Source organism: Cyprinodon variegatus, unplaced genomic scaffold (assembly GCF_000732505.1).
Source record: "Cyprinodon variegatus isolate N-32 unplaced genomic scaffold, C_variegatus-1.0 Scaffold192, whole genome shotgun sequence".
In the NCBI taxonomy this organism is placed as follows: Eukaryota; Metazoa; Chordata; class Actinopteri; order Cyprinodontiformes; family Cyprinodontidae; genus Cyprinodon; species Cyprinodon variegatus.
Window position 1 is genome coordinate 734696 of NW_015150645.1, and position 18147 is coordinate 752842.

General features: G+C 37.4%; 2 protein-coding genes across 2 annotated transcripts in view; one reads left to right on the forward strand and one right to left on the reverse strand.

The window, feature by feature from the left end:
- Nucleotides 1-5020, reverse strand: part of dhrs1 (dehydrogenase/reductase (SDR family) member 1) — a 6669-nt gene extending 1649 nt beyond the window's left edge. Inside the window, 7 exon segments of the mRNA XM_015379443.1 lie at nucleotides 648-733; nucleotides 822-965; nucleotides 1085-1217; nucleotides 1407-1486; nucleotides 1634-1777; nucleotides 1905-2054; nucleotides 4873-5020. Of these exon segments, the coding sequence (XP_015234929.1) occupies nucleotides 648-733; nucleotides 822-965; nucleotides 1085-1217; nucleotides 1407-1486; nucleotides 1634-1777; nucleotides 1905-2048 (731 nt within the window). The 5' untranslated portion in view covers nucleotides 2049-2054; nucleotides 4873-5020.
- Nucleotides 5021-17148: 12128 nt separating this feature from the next.
- Nucleotides 17149-18147, forward strand: part of LOC107087713 (putative leucine-rich repeat-containing protein DDB_G0290503) — an 18747-nt gene continuing 17748 nt past the window's right edge. Inside the window, exons 1-6 of the mRNA XM_015379436.1 lie at nucleotides 17149-17263; nucleotides 17348-17374; nucleotides 17461-17529; nucleotides 17610-17699; nucleotides 17788-17856; nucleotides 17961-18050. Coding sequence (XP_015234922.1) covers nucleotides 17191-17263; nucleotides 17348-17374; nucleotides 17461-17529; nucleotides 17610-17699; nucleotides 17788-17856; nucleotides 17961-18050 — 418 coding nt within the window. The 5' untranslated portion in view covers nucleotides 17149-17190. The remainder of the gene's footprint in view (nucleotides 17264-17347; nucleotides 17375-17460; nucleotides 17530-17609; nucleotides 17700-17787; nucleotides 17857-17960; nucleotides 18051-18147) is intronic.

Sequence of the window (18147 nt, forward strand, 5' to 3'; positions counted from 1 at the left end):
TAATCCTGTTGATTTTTTTCCCCACCTTTCTTCCTTTGTGGCTTGCTTTTTTTGCTTTGGAGAAAACTCAAATGTAAAAATAAAAGTTTTACCTTAATTTCTCATATTTCACTCTTAAAGGCATAGTAGAGGATGTTCTTTTTCCGGGTAGATCATCGAAATAAGTGGTCCTCCTAATTGTCAATCATTCTGGTGATATGTTTACGTAAGGCCATCCTCCCCATTTTCACTTACCCATGGTGAGTCTGACATAGTGGAAAAATTGCAAATGTTCTTTTGGAAAGTGAGCTTGTATGAGCGATGCAAGCAGCAACTCTTAAACAGAGCGTGCATGAGGAGAAATGGGCTCGTGCATGATCTCGCACGTGTTTAATAAGCGTTCTTTCTCGGGTGCAAATACAGGGTTGTGCATGTGCATTTTATTTTTTTTTAAGAGAAGAGGGCAGGTCTTTTCCAAATTTTGTGAAACTCTCCACTATACCTTTAAAAGTGTATGCTTTTCAGAATAATTGTGCACAATATATGTTAAGTTGAAAGGTGGACATTTTTATCACATGTCTTGATTTTGTTTTCAAGACTGTTGATAGAAAAAACACATTCCAAATGTTGAATGCAACATTAAGGCATAACATTGGTGAGATAATAACTAATTTCATTGTTTACCATTAGCAAGGCTGACAATGCACTTTCCGCTTAGTTCTGTGGTTTCCCCGTTGGAAAATACGTCCTTAAACTAAGGGAAAAAAAAAAAAAACAAAGCCAAAAATTAGGATTCAGCTGGTTGCTTTTAAAAACAGATTTGCTGTTTAACAGTAGCCGACCTTGGAGTCCAAACCCTGTGTTGCATCCTTCTGGATTACCAACTGTGACACAAGCTCTGTTTGTACCGGTCCCGGCCACAGGCTGATGGAAGTCACTCCCCGGCTCTTCAGCTCAACCGCCATGTCGGCTGCCAGCCTGTCACACTGGAAACACAAAAAAGAAAACAAAGCGGGATTCTTTTTATTGACTTTGACAGGACTTTTAGCAAGTGTTGATAATGAAATCAAACTGGATGGGAAAGTAAATCATTGGAAGAACTCACAGCTGCTTTACCAACCCCGTATGGCACATTGAAGAAGTAGCGCAGCCCACCCATAGAGGAAATGGTCACTATTAAACCCCGACCTTGAGCCACCATTAAGCGGGACCCATAAACGGAGAAAAAGTAGTGCCCCCTAAAAAAACAACAACAAAACAGAACAATAATATGTCGGTATAGCTGGCAATTAAATTTTTATTTCAAACTTTAATTCACTAAATAGGTGAACTAAAACTTAATATAAAACAACTTCAACTGATCGTAAGGGAAATAATAAGGCATTGAAAGGAAATTGTGATTTAGATAGTTGAAAGGCTAACAGTACCTCAGGCCTGTGTTGTTGATAGAATCCCAGATAGATGGATCCGTTTCCCAGAACTTCTTCCCCATGTTATCAAAGATATCCTGCAATTACAATTTTAATGAGGCAAAACATCCTGCATGAATCCCTGCTTCCTCTCTTTCCTTATAATTAAGGAAACACAAATTAGTCTTACTTCAAAAATCAATAATGCACCTAAAGCAGTCTCTATTTGTTTTTATAATGCAAACCTTAACTCCAGCATAGGCATTGTTCACCAAGATGTCCAGTCTGCCATCCTGCTCTTGTTGGATCCTTTCAAAAAGGGCCTTAATGTCTTCATCCTTGGTGGAATCACAGATCACTGGAATACACTTTCCACCTCTCTCAGTCACCTACATTGTAAAAAAGGAAAAAGGAAAACAAAAAAAACAAAGAATGGTCAAGTGTTTTGCAAAACACTTTTGGAAGAATACCTTTTGAATTCACTTGAAAAAAAAAAAAAAACGGTTTAAGTTTTACCTCTGCAGCAGTTTGTTTCAGGGTCTTCTCTTGCCGTCCTGTGATGTAAATGGTAGCTCCGGCCTCTGAAAGCTGGAGCGCTATTCCCCTGCCGATTCCCCTGGAGGCACCAGTGACCACACACACCCAGCCAGAGAGGGACATCTTGACCTGTGGAGGGGGTGGATCGTCATACGTTCTAAACATTTTCTGAAAAGAACCAACTCAGTGCATAAGAACGGTAAAAGGAACTTGACTCTAATACCGGTATTTAGGAATATTGTTTAGTCAAAAGTATTGAAAAAAAAACAAACAACATTTATTCTTGGACATTTTTTACTTAATTTAGGGATGTGGATTAATCTTATTTATACTGAGCTATCAAAATGTCAAACTTCAAACATGAAGCCTGATGCATTCCAACTCAAAGCCAACCTCAAAATCCAATATGGCTGCCACTCGTACCTGCTGCTGTATTAAACAAGTTTTTTTTTTTTTTTTTAGACCAACCCTTTTATACATTCATTCAAATCAGCTAAAGTACTGTAAAGCCTGTGTTATAATCAAAGTGATGCTTAACTGTTAAGCTACGAACAACATGATCTAACAGTAGTTAGCCAGATTGCTAAGCAATACAATCAGTATTTTAAACAGGCATCTGAAACAAATTAAATTGGAATATGGTGATATAAAACATCCTAAAGATCTTTAAATTACCAATAAAAAATAAAGCTCACATGTAAAATGAGCATATGAATTAGGGAAGGGAAGAAATGATTTGCTATTGACTCAAAATTAACGAAGCCCTTCCAAATATTTTCAGGCTGCAACGATACCACCGTTAGATTGCAACTGATGTTATAACAAGATCCAAGTTCTGACCTCAGAAGTAATGTGGAGTAAGGATAAATACAGGTGCATCTACATGAACTAAAATGACTTTATTTATTTTAGGTCACAAACTGAACAACTAGTACATACATTTCACCTTACTGAAAAGATGTACTGTACAGAGTTTGAACTTAATAGCATATATTAAGGCATAAATGTGTTGAGCATGGAGGCGATCAGCTTCTGGCTCTGATGAGGTGATCAGGAAGCTCAGGTTGATTTGATAGCAGCCTTAAGCTTTTCTGCATCATTGGCTCTGAGGTTTTTGGACAACACCTTGGCAACTTGTCCGACCCTGAAGAGCCAAACAGGGCATATTATGTTATGAAATAAAGGCAAAAAGAGGAGTGGCGGCCTAGTGGTTAGGGCATTGCGCTAGGAATGCAGAGGTTCTGAGTTCAAGCCCCACACCCACAGACTGCCACCCTGAGTCCCTGAGCAAAGACCCTTAACCCGACACTGCTCCCCAGGATGGTGGTCCACTATTCCCTTGCATTTAACCCATCAATTGGGGATGAATGGGTTAAATGCAGAGAGTTAATTTCGTTGCTCTGTACTTGTGACAGTGTAATGACAATGAAAGCTAGAAACATATATATATATATATATATGACAGTGTAATGACAATGAAAGCTAGAAACATATATATATCCTATAAAAGTGCACCAAAAATGCTAGATAAATGGCATCAAAGTATTAATATTACAAAAATGTGTTATTTGTAAATTATGATTAAAGAAAAAGGTTTATTTATACAGCTGCAAACAGACTTTTGAAAATGCATCTATGGGTTTAGGTCAGGTCAGCTTGCTAGCCAATCAAAACCCAGGCAGCTTTTGTCTCTTTCCAGACTTTAACTTTAGCTTTACGTTAAATTCCAACTAACATGTAAGTTTACTCTAATCTGAAAAGAGGACTTTGGACAACAGCTCCTTACATTTTCCCCTTAAAGCAGATAAGAAACTTTTTTCTTCCACTCAACTTTTTACGAATATGCTTCACGAAAACACAGCCTGTTTTCAATGATCTTTTATGAACCTTAAGGATTTTTTTCTAAATAACTTAATGTGGTTGTTTGGGAGACAAGATTCATTATATGACAATTCTATCTCATACATCTCTTTTTTGTTTTGTTTTTTGTAATTATGTGTTATGGTTCTGATGTTCCGAGGCTTCATTTGGGTTTTCAATAACCATTACAGGAAATAAGCCAAAGAAAATATCTTAAAAGTGTCTGTGTGATGAATACATACACATTCAATCCCTAAAACAGATTCAATTTCAATAATATTCAAATTTATTCTGACATGCCTGTAGTTCCACCCACACATAGCTCACTGGCATCCTCAAAATATTCAGCACTGAAACAATCTGTAATTGTTTTTAATCAAAAACAACTTTTTTTTAACTGTTCATGCTTTAGGCCCTATATATTTAACTTAATTATATATATTTTCTTCTCAGTAAAACTAAAGAGTATCTTTTGAGGACCACTGCAATAAACTGCAAGGTAAATAAGATTAGATAAAGGTCCCTAAGAATCAGATAGGAATGAAGAGAGATGGAAATAGTTGCATAACTCTCTGCTATGTTGTAGCTGGCTGACCAGAGTTCAGTGGAAATCTGCAGGCAGTATTCTGTCTTACAAAACTACTTTAGCTCTAGTCACCATTAGTCAGCAATAGTTAACAATGCATGAAGCAAACCCGCCTATATCATAATAATAAGAAAGTCTGTAAACAAAATAAACATAGTATTTAAGAAAATTAGCAGTACTTCGTGTTTTATGTCTCTGGTTTTACTGTTTTCTCTTTCTTTGTGACAATAACTCCACTAAGTTATTTTTCTGCAGGAAATTATTAGTTATTAACAGTATTTATATATGAAAAAACGCATAAACCACACCAGTTGTAGACAGACGCTGAGGGGACCTCACTTTGCAGCGCATTGATATATATATACAAAATGTAGTTAGATTTTAAAGAGTTTCAAATAGTTAAATAATACATATATAATCATGTCATGTGTTAAGCCTCTGTTACTCTAAAATTCATTAAACTGTTGAAACAAAATAGCCGGCATGAAAACAAAGGCTTACCTTGTAGGAGAGAGGGACGGATCAGGTTTGTCTGCTGGCTGTTTACACTAACTGGATTTCTAAGGAAGAACGAGAGAAACTGGAAGCGTTGATTCACGGTAGACTGGACGCCAACGCTAGTTAATGACGTCACATGTTTGGCAGTCAAACGGTGCGCTGTTATCAAACGCACAACTGCTGTAAATAAATATCGCGAGAAACAAAGTTGAATAACTAGTCCGCAAATTGGATTATCGCGAGACTTCACATTCATAAGGTATGCACACGAACTGTATTACGATAGCTTGATTTTTTCATGTTTTACAGCTATATATTATGAATAAAAATAGTCTAGGAGACCGTTTGACAAAAACTTTAATTTTATTATCAACACAACAGCTGATGCAACTAAAATATATCAAACATTTACTGCTTTGAATGATAGCAGAGGATAAAAATACGATTACACCAGAATTACACCAGAAGATGGCGCTGTTTTCCGTGAAACAAGTAAACAAACTTCTATTCATGTACACGCCTTAACAAAACCCCTGCAAAAAGAAGTTAAAATGGAGCAGTATTGTACTGATATTTGTCAATAAAATATAAAAACTGCACTTCTGGCAATATAGTCTTTTTGAAATACTGTTAAACCTTGTATCGCATTCTGGAAATGATGCCCACGTGTCCGACTGCCAAAGGATATTTTATTTGGATCCAATGTTTAACGAGATCCACATGATAAGGCCAGACCTAACTAAACTTAACTAAAATGTGATTTGACATGTGCAGCACCGTTTTTGAGAATTTACCTTTTCCCCCTAATCTTAAAATATACATTAGAGTTGCAAATACTGCCTCGTGACCATGGACACAGCATAGCAAACAATTTCGAGCCATTCTTCATTCCTTGTGTATTTCTAGAAAACAAAGACAAAGCCTGATCTCAGGATGGTCTAGATGACTCCATACAAGCTTCAGCAGTACAAAAAGACCTGCTGATTTTAATGCTACAAAAGATGTACTTGAAAAGCAGTATTAATGTTTTTTTTATGATAATGTGACACTGTTTTTAATGCTTGTTGTTTGTGGGTAACATCTATCCAGTACAGTTGCTGAAATATTCAGAGAACCTGCACTCTTCCATTAACGTCATGTGGTGCTGCTGGGTATGGCTTTAGTAAACTGATTCTAGAAACCCTCAAATGTCACTGCAAAACATCAGATAAGTAATTATCCTGAAGACTTTTTGAATTTTAAGAAAATGTGTGGTTTATAAAAAAGAGAAGTGAACTAGAATTTGAATGTGGCCCATGACTTGAAAAGTACTTGCTTGACACAGACTAGATAAACTAATCTAGGTTAAAGCATTCGATCCAACTCATAATTATTTTTAAGAAATATATTTTAGTTGGGGCATGCTTAAATCCCAAAAATGCATGTTATAGTCACTCAGATACAGCAGAGAACATGAAAACTCCACACAAAAATGTTCCAGCCAGGATTTACAGGATTTAAATGAAGAACCATCTCCCTGTGAGGCGAAAGTGCTAACCACCACACAGCCATGCTGAACCAGAGTTTGTATGATTGTAAAATCCAAATTACTTCTTTTTTATGTTTGGGTTGGGAAGAGTTTTTAACTATTTGATAATCTGCGTATACACACATGCCATTTGTGAAGATATTTAGCTAACCTTTCTGAGGGTGCTTGCCACACTGTGTCAATGTAATACAGCTTTAAACTACAGTAACTCAAGAAAGGCTGCCTGTATTCTTTTATTGCCCATTAGTTCTTTTATTTTTCAAAAATAGCATATAAACACTGAAAGGATTCCTTTTTTCAAATAAAATCTTTGCATTTCCATCCATCTTCTGACACGCTTAATCCCAAGTAGGGACGCGAGGGGTGCTGGTGCCTATCTCCAGCTGTCTACGGGCGAGAGGCGGGGTACACCCGGGACAGGTCTCCAGTCCATCGCAGGGCAACACAGAGACAAACAACCATTCCACACACTCACACCTAAGGAGAATTTTTAGAGAAGCCAATTAACCTAACACTCATGTTTTTGGACTGTGGGAGGAAGCCAGAGTACCCCGAGAAAACCCATGCATGCTGAGGGAGAACATACAAACTCCATGCAAAAAGACCTCATGCCTGGAATCGAACCCAGAACCTTCTTGCTGCAAGGCAGCAGTGCCGATCTCACTGCACCACCCAAATACTAATCTCATCCAAAATTATTTTGACATTCTATTTTTGTGATCTTACTCCTCCTCTCCCATTATACCAGTACGGGTCTTGTGAGAGGCAAGAAGCATCTCCAACTGTCCTTGCATGATCATTAGCAGAATCATCACTGTTACTTATTTACCAGTCAAGACAAAATACTTATTCAGTTTGTTTTGAACATACTCTATGGGCCAGATTTATCAAGCTCCAATTTTGAGTGCATTTGCGCTCCCAAACTGGAATTTTGCGCAAGGGGCTGAACCATGGTTTGCGGGTGATTTAACAAGAGTGAATGCTGGATTAACAAAATGTTTTGATGATCGTTTCCTCGTTCATTCCAAAAATATTCACACGGAGTGAAAAAATGCGTTCTCTGCGTCTCCTTGCTTCATTTCGATGTCTCCTTCTTGCGACAATAACCGCTGTCATGTGTGCAATTACGCATANGCTTGCTAGCCAATCAAAACCCAGGCAGCTTTTGTCTCTTTCCAGACTTTAACTTTAGCTTTACGTTAAATTCCAACTAACATGTAAGTTTACTCTAATCTGAAAAGAGGACTTTGGACAACAGCTCCTTACATTTTCCCCTTAAAGCAGATAAGAAACTTTTTTCTTCCACTCAACTTTTTACGAATATGCTTCACGAAAACACAGCCTGTTTTCAATGATCTTTTATGAACCTTAAGGATTTTTTTCTAAATAACTTAATGTGGTTGTTTGGGAGACAAGATTCATTATATGACAATTCTATCTCATACATCTCTTTTTTGTTTTGTTTTTTGTAATTATGTGTTATGGTTCTGATGTTCCGAGGCTTCATTTGGGTTTTCAATAACCATTACAGGAAATAAGCCAAAGAAAATATCTTAAAAGTGTCTGTGTGATGAATACATACACATTCAATCCCTAAAACAGATTCAATTTCAATAATATTCAAATTTATTCTGACATGCCTGTAGTTCCACCCACACATAGCTCACTGGCATCCTCAAAATATTCAGCACTGAAACAATCTGTAATTGTTTTTAATCAAAAACAACTTTTTTTTAACTGTTCATGCTTTAGGCCCTATATATTTAACTTAATTATATATATTTTCTTCTCAGTAAAACTAAAGAGTATCTTTTGAGGACCACTGCAATAAACTGCAAGGTAAATAAGATTAGATAAAGGTCCCTAAGAATCAGATAGGAATGAAGAGAGATGGAAATAGTTGCATAACTCTCTGCTATGTTGTAGCTGGCTGACCAGAGTTCAGTGGAAATCTGCAGGCAGTATTCTGTCTTACAAAACTACTTTAGCTCTAGTCACCATTAGTCAGCAATAGTTAACAATGCATGAAGCAAACCCGCCTATATCATAATAATAAGAAAGTCTGTAAACAAAATAAACATAGTATTTAAGAAAATTAGCAGTACTTCGTGTTTTATGTCTCTGGTTTTACTGTTTTCTCTTTCTTTGTGACAATAACTCCACTAAGTTATTTTTCTGCAGGAAATTATTAGTTATTAACAGTATTTATATATGAAAAAACGCATAAACCACACCAGTTGTAGACAGACGCTGAGGGGACCTCACTTTGCAGCGCATTGATATATATATACAAAATGTAGTTAGATTTTAAAGAGTTTCAAATAGTTAAATAATACATATATAATCATGTCATGTGTTTAGCCTCTGTTACTCTAAAATTCATTAAACTGTTGAAACAAAATAGCCGGCATGAAAACAAAGGCTTACCTTGTAGGAGAGAGGGACGGATCAGGTTTGTCTGCTGGCTGTTTACACTAACTGGATTTCTAAGGAAGAACGAGAGAAACTGGAAGCGTTGATTCACGGTAGACTGGACGCCAACGCTAGTTAATGACGTCACATGTTTGGCAGTCAAACGGTGCGCTGTTATCAAACGCACAACTGCTGTAAATAAATATCGCGAGAAACAAAGTTGAATAACTAGTCCGCAAATTGGATTATCGCGAGACTTCACATTCATAAGGTATGCACACGAACTGTATTACGATAGCTTGATTTTTTCATGTTTTACAGCTATATATTATGAATAAAAATAGTCTAGGAGACCGTTTGACAAAAACTTTAATTTTATTATCAACACAACAGCTGATGCAACTAAAATATATCAAACATTTACTGCTTTGAATGATAGCAGAGGATAAAAATACGATTACACCAGAATTACACCAGAAGATGGCGCGGTTTTCCGTGAAACAAGTAAACAAACTTCTATTCATGTACACGCCTTAACAAAACCCCTGCAAAAAGAAGTTAAAATGGAGCAGTATTGTACTGATATTTGTCAATAAAATATAAAAACTGCACTTCTGGCAATATAGTCTTTTTGAAATACTGTTAAACCTTGTATCGCATTCTGGAAATGATGCCCACGTGTCCGACTGCCAAAGGATATTTTATTTGGATCCAATGTTTAACGAGATCCACATGATAAGGCCAGACCTAACTAAACTTAACTAAAATGTGATTTGACATGTGCAGCACCGTTTTTGAGAATTTACCTTTTCCCCCTAATCTTAAAATATACATTAGAGTTGCAAATACTGCCTCGTGACCATGGACACAGCATAGCAAACAATTTCGAGCCATTCTTCATTCCTTGTGTATTTCTAGAAAACACAGACAAAGCCTGATCTCAGGATGGTCTAGATGACTCCATACAAGCTTCAGCAGTACAAAAAGACCTGCTGATTTTAATGCTACAAAAGATGTACTTGAAAAGCAGTATTAATGTTTTTTTTATGATAATGTGACACTGTTTTTAATGCTTGTTGTTTGTGGGTAACATCTATCCAGTACAGTTGCTGAAATATTCAGAGAACCTGCACTCTTCCATTAACGTCATGTGGTGCTGCTGGGTATGGCTTTAGTAAACTGATTCTAGAAACCCTCAAATGTCACTGCAAAACATCAGATAAGTAATTATCCTGAAGACTTTTTGAATTTTAAGAAAATGTGTGGTTTATAAAAAAGAGAAGTGAACTAGAATTTGAATGTGGCCCATGACTTGAAAAGTACTTGCTTGACACAGACTAGATAAACTAATCTAGGTTAAAGCATTCGATCCAACTCATAATTATTTTTAAGAAATATATTTTAGTTGGGGCATGCTTAAATCCCAAAAATGCATGTTATAGTCACTCAGATACAGCAGAGAACATGAAAACTCCACACAAAAATGTTCCAGCCAGGATTTACAGGATTTAAATGAAGAACCATCTCCCTGTGAGGCGAAAGTGCTAACCACCACACAGCCATGCTGAACCAGAGTTTGTATGATTGCAAAATCCAAATTACTTCTTTTTTATGTTTGGGTTTTCAAAAAAGCATTTAAATACCAAATTTATTCCTTTTTTCAAATAAAACCTTTGTATTTCCACCCAGATACTAATCTCATCCAATGTTATTTTGACATTCTATTCTTGTGCTCTTACTCCTCATCTCCTACTATTCCAGTACGGGTCTTGTGAGAAGCAAGAAGCATCTCCAGCTGTCCTTGCATGATCATTTGCAGAATCATCTCTGTTACTTATTTACCAGTCAAGACAAGATACTTGTCAGTTTGTTATGATCATATTGTATGTCTTGGAACAAACACAGTAAAGGTGCATTCAACCCTAATGGAAATTCCACCCCCCAGGATTAACAATTTACATGTTATCCCTAGAGGGTCGTAGAGGGCAGCTCAGGAGCCCTGCAATGTGGAGCGAGGCAATAGTGACATTTCTAGCTAGACGAAAGGACGAGGATCACCAGCCATAGCGCCTGGAATCCCCAAACTGGGAGCATCTCANGCCATAGCGCCTGGAATCCCCAAACTGGGAGCATCTCAGCTGCTGAACCAAGGGAGGCTGGCAGCTTTGTTTGGCTTTCCAAAGAAAATACAGTAACATGTTTCACTCCGTAAAATCCCTGTCTCCCATCTTGAGGTGAAACCGACAACCATCAGAACTGCTTTTGCCAGGCAGGTGAATTGCTGGCAAAACATCAGGTGAGCAAAAGCACATAAAACTAGCAATTCTTTTGCAGGTCTGGGTTCAATGTGAATGCCATAAATAGATAGATAGAGATAAATAGATACTTTATTAATCCCCAAGGGGAAATTTAAAATCTCAGTAGCTTACAGACATCACACCCAATTTAACTTCATTCCCCACACATTGAATCTTAAGGCACTTTACCACTCAGCTAGATCATACAGCCAAATTGATTCAAAGTTTTCTACCTAAGGAAAACCAGGTGATTGCATTGACTCTGAAGTAATCCCTCACACCAAGCATGCATGTAGGGAGAGTGGAGAGCAAAACTCCCTTTTAACAGGAAGAAATCTCCAGCAGAACCAGACTCAGTGTGAGCGGCCATTTGCTGAGGCCGACTGGGGTTCTAAGAGACAGAAGCAGAGATACAAAAGGTGTCACGTCTTGGTTGTGGTTTAGAGGACCCGAATGCAGAGGCAGTGAGGCTGAGGTGAATTCTTCTAGATTTAATCAAAGGAAACAGTTTAACAAAGGCAGGAATCCAAAAATCCAACTAAAAATGTAAAGCAAACCAGAACCATGGAGGCATCAGGGGAAACCAAACACGAGGAACCAGGGAGAGACAAGGTATGAAGACAACAACAAGAGGAGCCTGCAACGACAAGGAACCAACAAGGAGTGACTGCAGAGGGACAGTATATGTAGCTGACTGAGACAATGGCAGGGCTAACGAGCTGACAAGGAGCAGGTGTGAGGAGACATAGAGGGAACCAAGGGGAAAGGAACACACACGCAAGAGGGCAACAGGAAAACAAAAAAACATGAGAACAAACATAAATCTAGAAACTACAACAAAATAGGAATTAAACCAATAAAACTAGGAAACATGGAGCAAAGTAAAGCGCAACATAACCAAAATCATGACAGTGTCGTTGCTGGCTTCTCATGTTGTTGCCTTCATACCTCGTCTCTCCCTGGTTCCTCATGTTTGGTTTCCCCTGATGTCTCCATGGTTCTGGTTTGCTTTACATTTTTAGTTGGATTTTTGGATTCCTGCCTTTGTTAAACTGTTTCCTTTGATTAAATCTGCAAGAACTCACCTCTGCCTCCCTGTCTCTGCATTTGGGTCCACAAACACCAACCAAGACGTGACAAAAGGCAACCGTGAACCAGCTCCACAGTTGGCCCCTTTCAGGAAAGACACAGCCAGACAAACTTGCTCTCAGCCAGCTCCCATGTCAGAGGATGAAAGAGAATACACGCAGTTAGTCACAGTCAGAGAAACAGGACAACACTGAAAAACAGGCCAAGCTTGAACATCTATAAAACAAAGTGTTGATGGCAGCAGCACAGATGGTGGCTCAATCCCAAACCAGCCCCTAAGCACTAACCCTCCATTTGCGCATTCCCAAATGGAGGGTTAGTGCTCAGGGTTAGTGCCTCTTTGCGGAGCCCACTAAGAGGCACAATCGGATTAATTGGGATACCATTTAATCAAGCTAAGACTGAACAGTAACAACGAAGCCACAGCAAGTTGTTTAAGCGTTAGCTGCCTGATATACTACAGTAACTTTATGAAAGAACAAAGCTGATCTGAATATATTCTGAATATATCTGAATATATTCAGATCACCCTGAAAAATCTGCAGTCACATCACCTACAAGGGCTGCAGACCAGAGAAAATAACCTTAAAGACCTTGAGAAAGTATTAAGATAGTTTAAAACAGTACGACCAAACCTGACCTTTACAGAAAAACAATACACATAAACCTTAAGGATCAAAGGCGCAGGAGGACAAAGCTTGCATGGGAAGCTTTAAAGTCATTGTGAAAGTTAAAGAATCTGCTCAGTGAGGCAATCCCAGGCATGGGCGAAAACAAAAAAGAAAAAGCAGGAGAATATTGAGACATACCAATGACTCAAACAAGAAACAGAGAAGTTCTGAAAAGTCAAGACCTCAGCTGAACCGATGGCCCCTGGAGCAAAGGTCCTCCATGGAGGTAAGGACCAGGCTCAGTTCAAAGCTGCAAAGAAACCATGCAACTTGTACAACTGAATCATAAACCAACTCTCTGGAAACATAACACCCTTTAAACATCTGCTTAAATTTTTCTTCTGCAGCCATTCTTTAATCTTAAGTCTTTTTGTGCATCCAAGGTTTTTGTAGATTCTTCAACACTTCCAGCTTCTGCAGTTGGATATTTAACAAAAAAATGGGCAGCTACAAAAACAAACTACTTTACTTCCACCTTTTTTTTAATAGTTTATAGAGCTTAACAGAAATGAAAGTTTTTACTCGCAGTGAAGCTCTAGTGCTTGAGACCTCCAGATTCTGTAAAATTAAAAGAAAGCGTAAAGTTTATAATTACAGCGTTTGTCTTTAGTATTCAAAATCTACTGTACAGTTCTCTACTGGTATCCATGTTACTGCTGTCTAAACTATCTTTTCTGTCCTTTGTTTGCAGTTGGCTTTGTTTCATTTTCAGAAACTGTACCTCCAAATGACCCAGACCTCCTCCGTGATGCATAAAGAAATCTATTCATTCAAGGTCAGTAATTATGTTTTTAAAAGAATTAAAAAGTGTTTGTTTTAAAAAAAGTTTTTACATCCCATATGTTATACAGTCTATTCTTTCTCCTAAAACAAAATGAAGCATGATGAGAGAAATCAGTTTAGACTGACAGCTTATCTGTTTCAGAGCATACGGGCCTTCATAGATCACACAATCTGATAAAATAGCTTAACATGTTCACATTTCGTCTACATCACGTAAATATTGTATTTTTATTCTTGTAGGGTGTCCTGAGTGTTTAGATCAGGGGTCCCCAAACGTTTTCCTGTGAGGGCCACATAACTTTTCCCTTCTCTGATGGGGGGCCGGGGTCAGTTTGTAACAGAAAAATTGTGACGATTGCAAGAGTGCCTAAATTTATGACGGGATTTATGTCTTTATGAGGGGAGTCATAGTGTCTCCGCAGGTTATATTCTTTGAATACCGCCACCGCCTCTTGACAGATGAGACAGACAGCCTTTTCTTTACATTGAACAAAAAAAAAAATATCGTTTTTCCAATTCAGGTTAAATGCCCTGCATTCTGGATCAATTTTTCTCTTACCTTTTCTTTTCGCTATTATTCTGTTCTCTCTTTACGGAAGAGGATTAGGGCCATTCAAAAGAAGAAAAAAAACAATTCAATTCTGACCCTTTTTTCTTAATTAAAGTCAGAATTCTGACTTTTTCCTCAGGATTCTGAGAATAAAGTCAGAATTCTGAGAAACAAGTCAGAATTGAATAGACTATTATTATTATTTTTTTTTTTTGAATGGCCCTAATCCTCTTCTGTAACTCTTTGAGAGGGGCGGTTTTAAGATTTTATGCTGGGGGTTGCCAGATAGGGGCACAGACCCCAAAAGGGTGGAACATTGTTGCGTTACATGTGTGAAATGAAATAGTTACTAATATTTAATAATGAAAAAACTTCATAATTAAGGAACATGTCCAACTTTAATATCAAATACAAAAAGCTATCTGAGCTATCTAAGGCTCCTAGACGCGTCTAAAATAAACCCCTAAAAATTGTAAAAGGGTGCAGCATCTGAATCGACAAACACATACATCCAAATCAGTAACCCTCTGCCACCATGCTTGACAGCTGATGTGATGAGTTTATGCAGATATTTTGTGTTAGTGTGAAGCATAGTGATACATATACATCCATCATCTATAATAAGAACGTAGTGGCAGATGTATTTTTTTTATTATTATTTCAAATCGAGACTTTAGCTTTTTTTATGTAAGTAAAAAAAAAAATGATAGAGGTTCTATAAACCCAACTATATAATCAAAGCCATATCAGTAACCTTTTCTTTTTACAATAACTGTTCACACAATTTGTGCATTTCTCTTTTATAGTTCAGTGAATCCAGAAACCTTTATAGATGTGGGTATGTATGTCTGTTTTTACCTAACAGTAGTTACAAACAGCAGTATTTATTTGGAGATCAGAAGTATAAACTTATATTTACTGATCATTTTAACTATTTTGTAAGCCATCTGAAAAGAAAACCTAAGTTAATCTGTTTGCTTTGTTTGTGTTCTCTCTGCAATTTTGGGAAGTTTTCCCACAGAATTCCAAACATAACCTTCCTAATACTTTCTTGTTTACAATATGTGGCAACACGTATTGTTAATCATGAACAAACTACGATGTTAAATATCATGTGCCTCTTAAAGATACACATTATGAAGGACATTATTAAGTGTTGCCCCTAAATGATCATTTTACTGAAACCTTGCTTTGCTGTAGTGAAATTATCTGATACTATTGGTTACAACCCTCAAAATATTACTGGTTAGTTTTTGTTTTTCTGTTACTGAGCAGCGTAATTCTGTCATCCTCTATTTTCCTAGTGATTATTTTGGGTTTCTTTCATGTAAAGTCTAAAAATACCTAATGCCTAAACAGAAACATGTCTTTTTATCCTGATAAATATCAGATTAAAGCATTTTCCTGCTTTTAGTGTGTTTTTCCGTAAACACTTTGACCATGATTGATTTTGATTAGCGTGGCTTTAGTGTTTGCTTCAAATAAACAGTAAGGGCAACATAATCACAGTGACGAAACTTAATCTGACCTGCATGGACTTACCAGAACAGATGGGCCCCTGCATATCACCGGTAAAAGGTTTGTATTTGAGCTTTCCGCTTTGTTTTAGTTTTGGTTATTGCTCTGTATTCCTCATCCTGGTTGACCCTTACCACACATCCTAAAGTTACAACACATCTTGTTTTTTCCCCTTAAAAAAAATAAAAATTCTGCTGAAACTACAATTATTAAATGGGCGTATGCCAATTTATAAATGCACAAAACTATTGCACAAAACGTACAAGTCACATTCACAGAGCCTGTAGAATGGCAGTTAAATTCCAGCTTCTCTCAAATTGCAACACAAAGCAGATTTTATGTGATGGACTAACACAATCCAGTCATTAACTGGCCTTCAAACCATCCAGAATCCATTTAGGGAACAAAGCAAGAAGGTGGAAGAAGGTGCTCTGAGACTAAATGAAACTTTCAGGGTAGTGGTTATTGCAAAAATAATAAAAGTAAAAACAGTTCAGAAGTGATGGGAAAGGAGATGAAACCGGGTAAGCCTATAAAAAATCTGTTATTTGCTAAATACAATCATGGGGCAGAGGTCCTGCTAGACAACAACCCTAAACAAACAGCCGGAACTACGCTTGGATCATTTAGTAATTTCCATGTGTTCAATTTTGTCTTTTCAAAGCCCAGACCTAAATCCAAGTCAAAGTTATTAGACTTAATGTTTACAGATGCTTACCATCCAGTGTGACTGAGATTCAGATGATACCTCCCTCCATACTTGTGAAGAACTTATAGAGATATACGGCGAAGGATTGACAGGTTGCAGTGAGAAACTTCATAAATACATCCTGCACTGATTATAATATGAAATACTTTTATGGCATTAAATACCAGCTACATGCATGAAAGATTTTGGTTTCCCAAATGTGGAAATCCAAGGTGTATGAATACTTTGGCAAGGCGTCATGCACGACCTGCAGGGTTGTTGTGGTAACCAGACAAAGGTTGAAAAAGTCTGAGTTGTGAAATCTTTTCAAAGCAGTTAAAATGTTCGGATCTTGCATTTCCATCAATTCGATTTTCTTTTTACACTGTCTGCACATTTGGAGAAAAAAAAAAAATGTTTTTCTTGTTTTTACTGTTTTCTCGTGAATATAAAACCATGTGCAGTGAATAAATAGTGCAACGATTCTTTGCATTCACTTAATTATATTTAATTACTTGAACACATTTTTTGGGGGTAGGACATGAAACAAATTTGTTAAAGTAACTAAATATGATTAAGTAGATGCCAAAATCAGTTGCATTGTATTTGTTCAGTGTCTCTCTCTAGCCCGTTCCCTTTTAACCTATTTGAAGTAGCAAGTGTCAATTTGCTCCTCCCTTCCTGGGAAAGCCCACTCCATCTCACACTGTTACTCACCCAGGGGGTGAAATATAAAGCACATTTCTGGTGCTACTGCAGGTCATTAATGTTTAGGAGAAGGAACAATGGCTGGAGGTTCTCGCTTCTTGTTTGCCTTTCTTCTCTTCTGTGTTTTTGATGCATTTGACAACAGACTAGGTAAGAGGCTCTACTTTCTGGTGGATATAAAATATTAAAAATGCTGTGAAATCTTATTTTTAATGGTGATTTTCCTGTTTTCAGTGCCATACAATGTGGGGGATTGCACTGGTAAGTCCTTCTTTATATGGAGGCTTCAGGATCCTTAATTTTGCTGTTCAACTGTAATTAAGCTGACATACACTTTTGTTTGTCAGAGATGAGAGAAAAGTTGGATTCTGTGACCACACAGCTCCAGGAAACAACCCGGCATAACAGCCAGCTGGGTGAGTAGACAGCATATCCTTCATGGGTTGAAATGCCTTTTGCAGCTTTGCTATGCTTCATCCTGCACACTCCCTCACAGATGGGGAAGCCCTGGTGTTAAGGAGGGAGGTCGGGAAGCTGAAGCTCCAACTCTCCACTTGCAGTTCTGTGTTGCCGTACATCAGTACCTGTAAGACTTTTAAACCCTATACTACAGCATCTTTACAGGTGAATTCAACAAGCACAAATTTAAAAATGTTTATACAATTCCCTGGCAGCACATTTCACCCAGCTGCAGAAGGAAATGATTAACCTGCTTGAAGCCATTGATAGTGAGATGTCTAAAGGTGAGACTTCCTGAAACACAATTTGACCTGCAAGTTTGTTCATTTCTGCCTCTAGGCACAGCGCATTTTAAAAATCCAATAATAAAAAAATATATTTCTCCTAGTTTTAAAGATCACGGCACTGACCTGGCATGTTAAAGCTTTCCAGAGGAGTGTTGAATCTGCTTCCAACTCAACTGAAACTGAGATAAGAGGTGAGCACTTTGGTAGATAGATAGATAGATAGATAGATAGATAGATAGATAGATAGATAGATAGATAGATAGATAGATAGATAGATAGATAGATAGA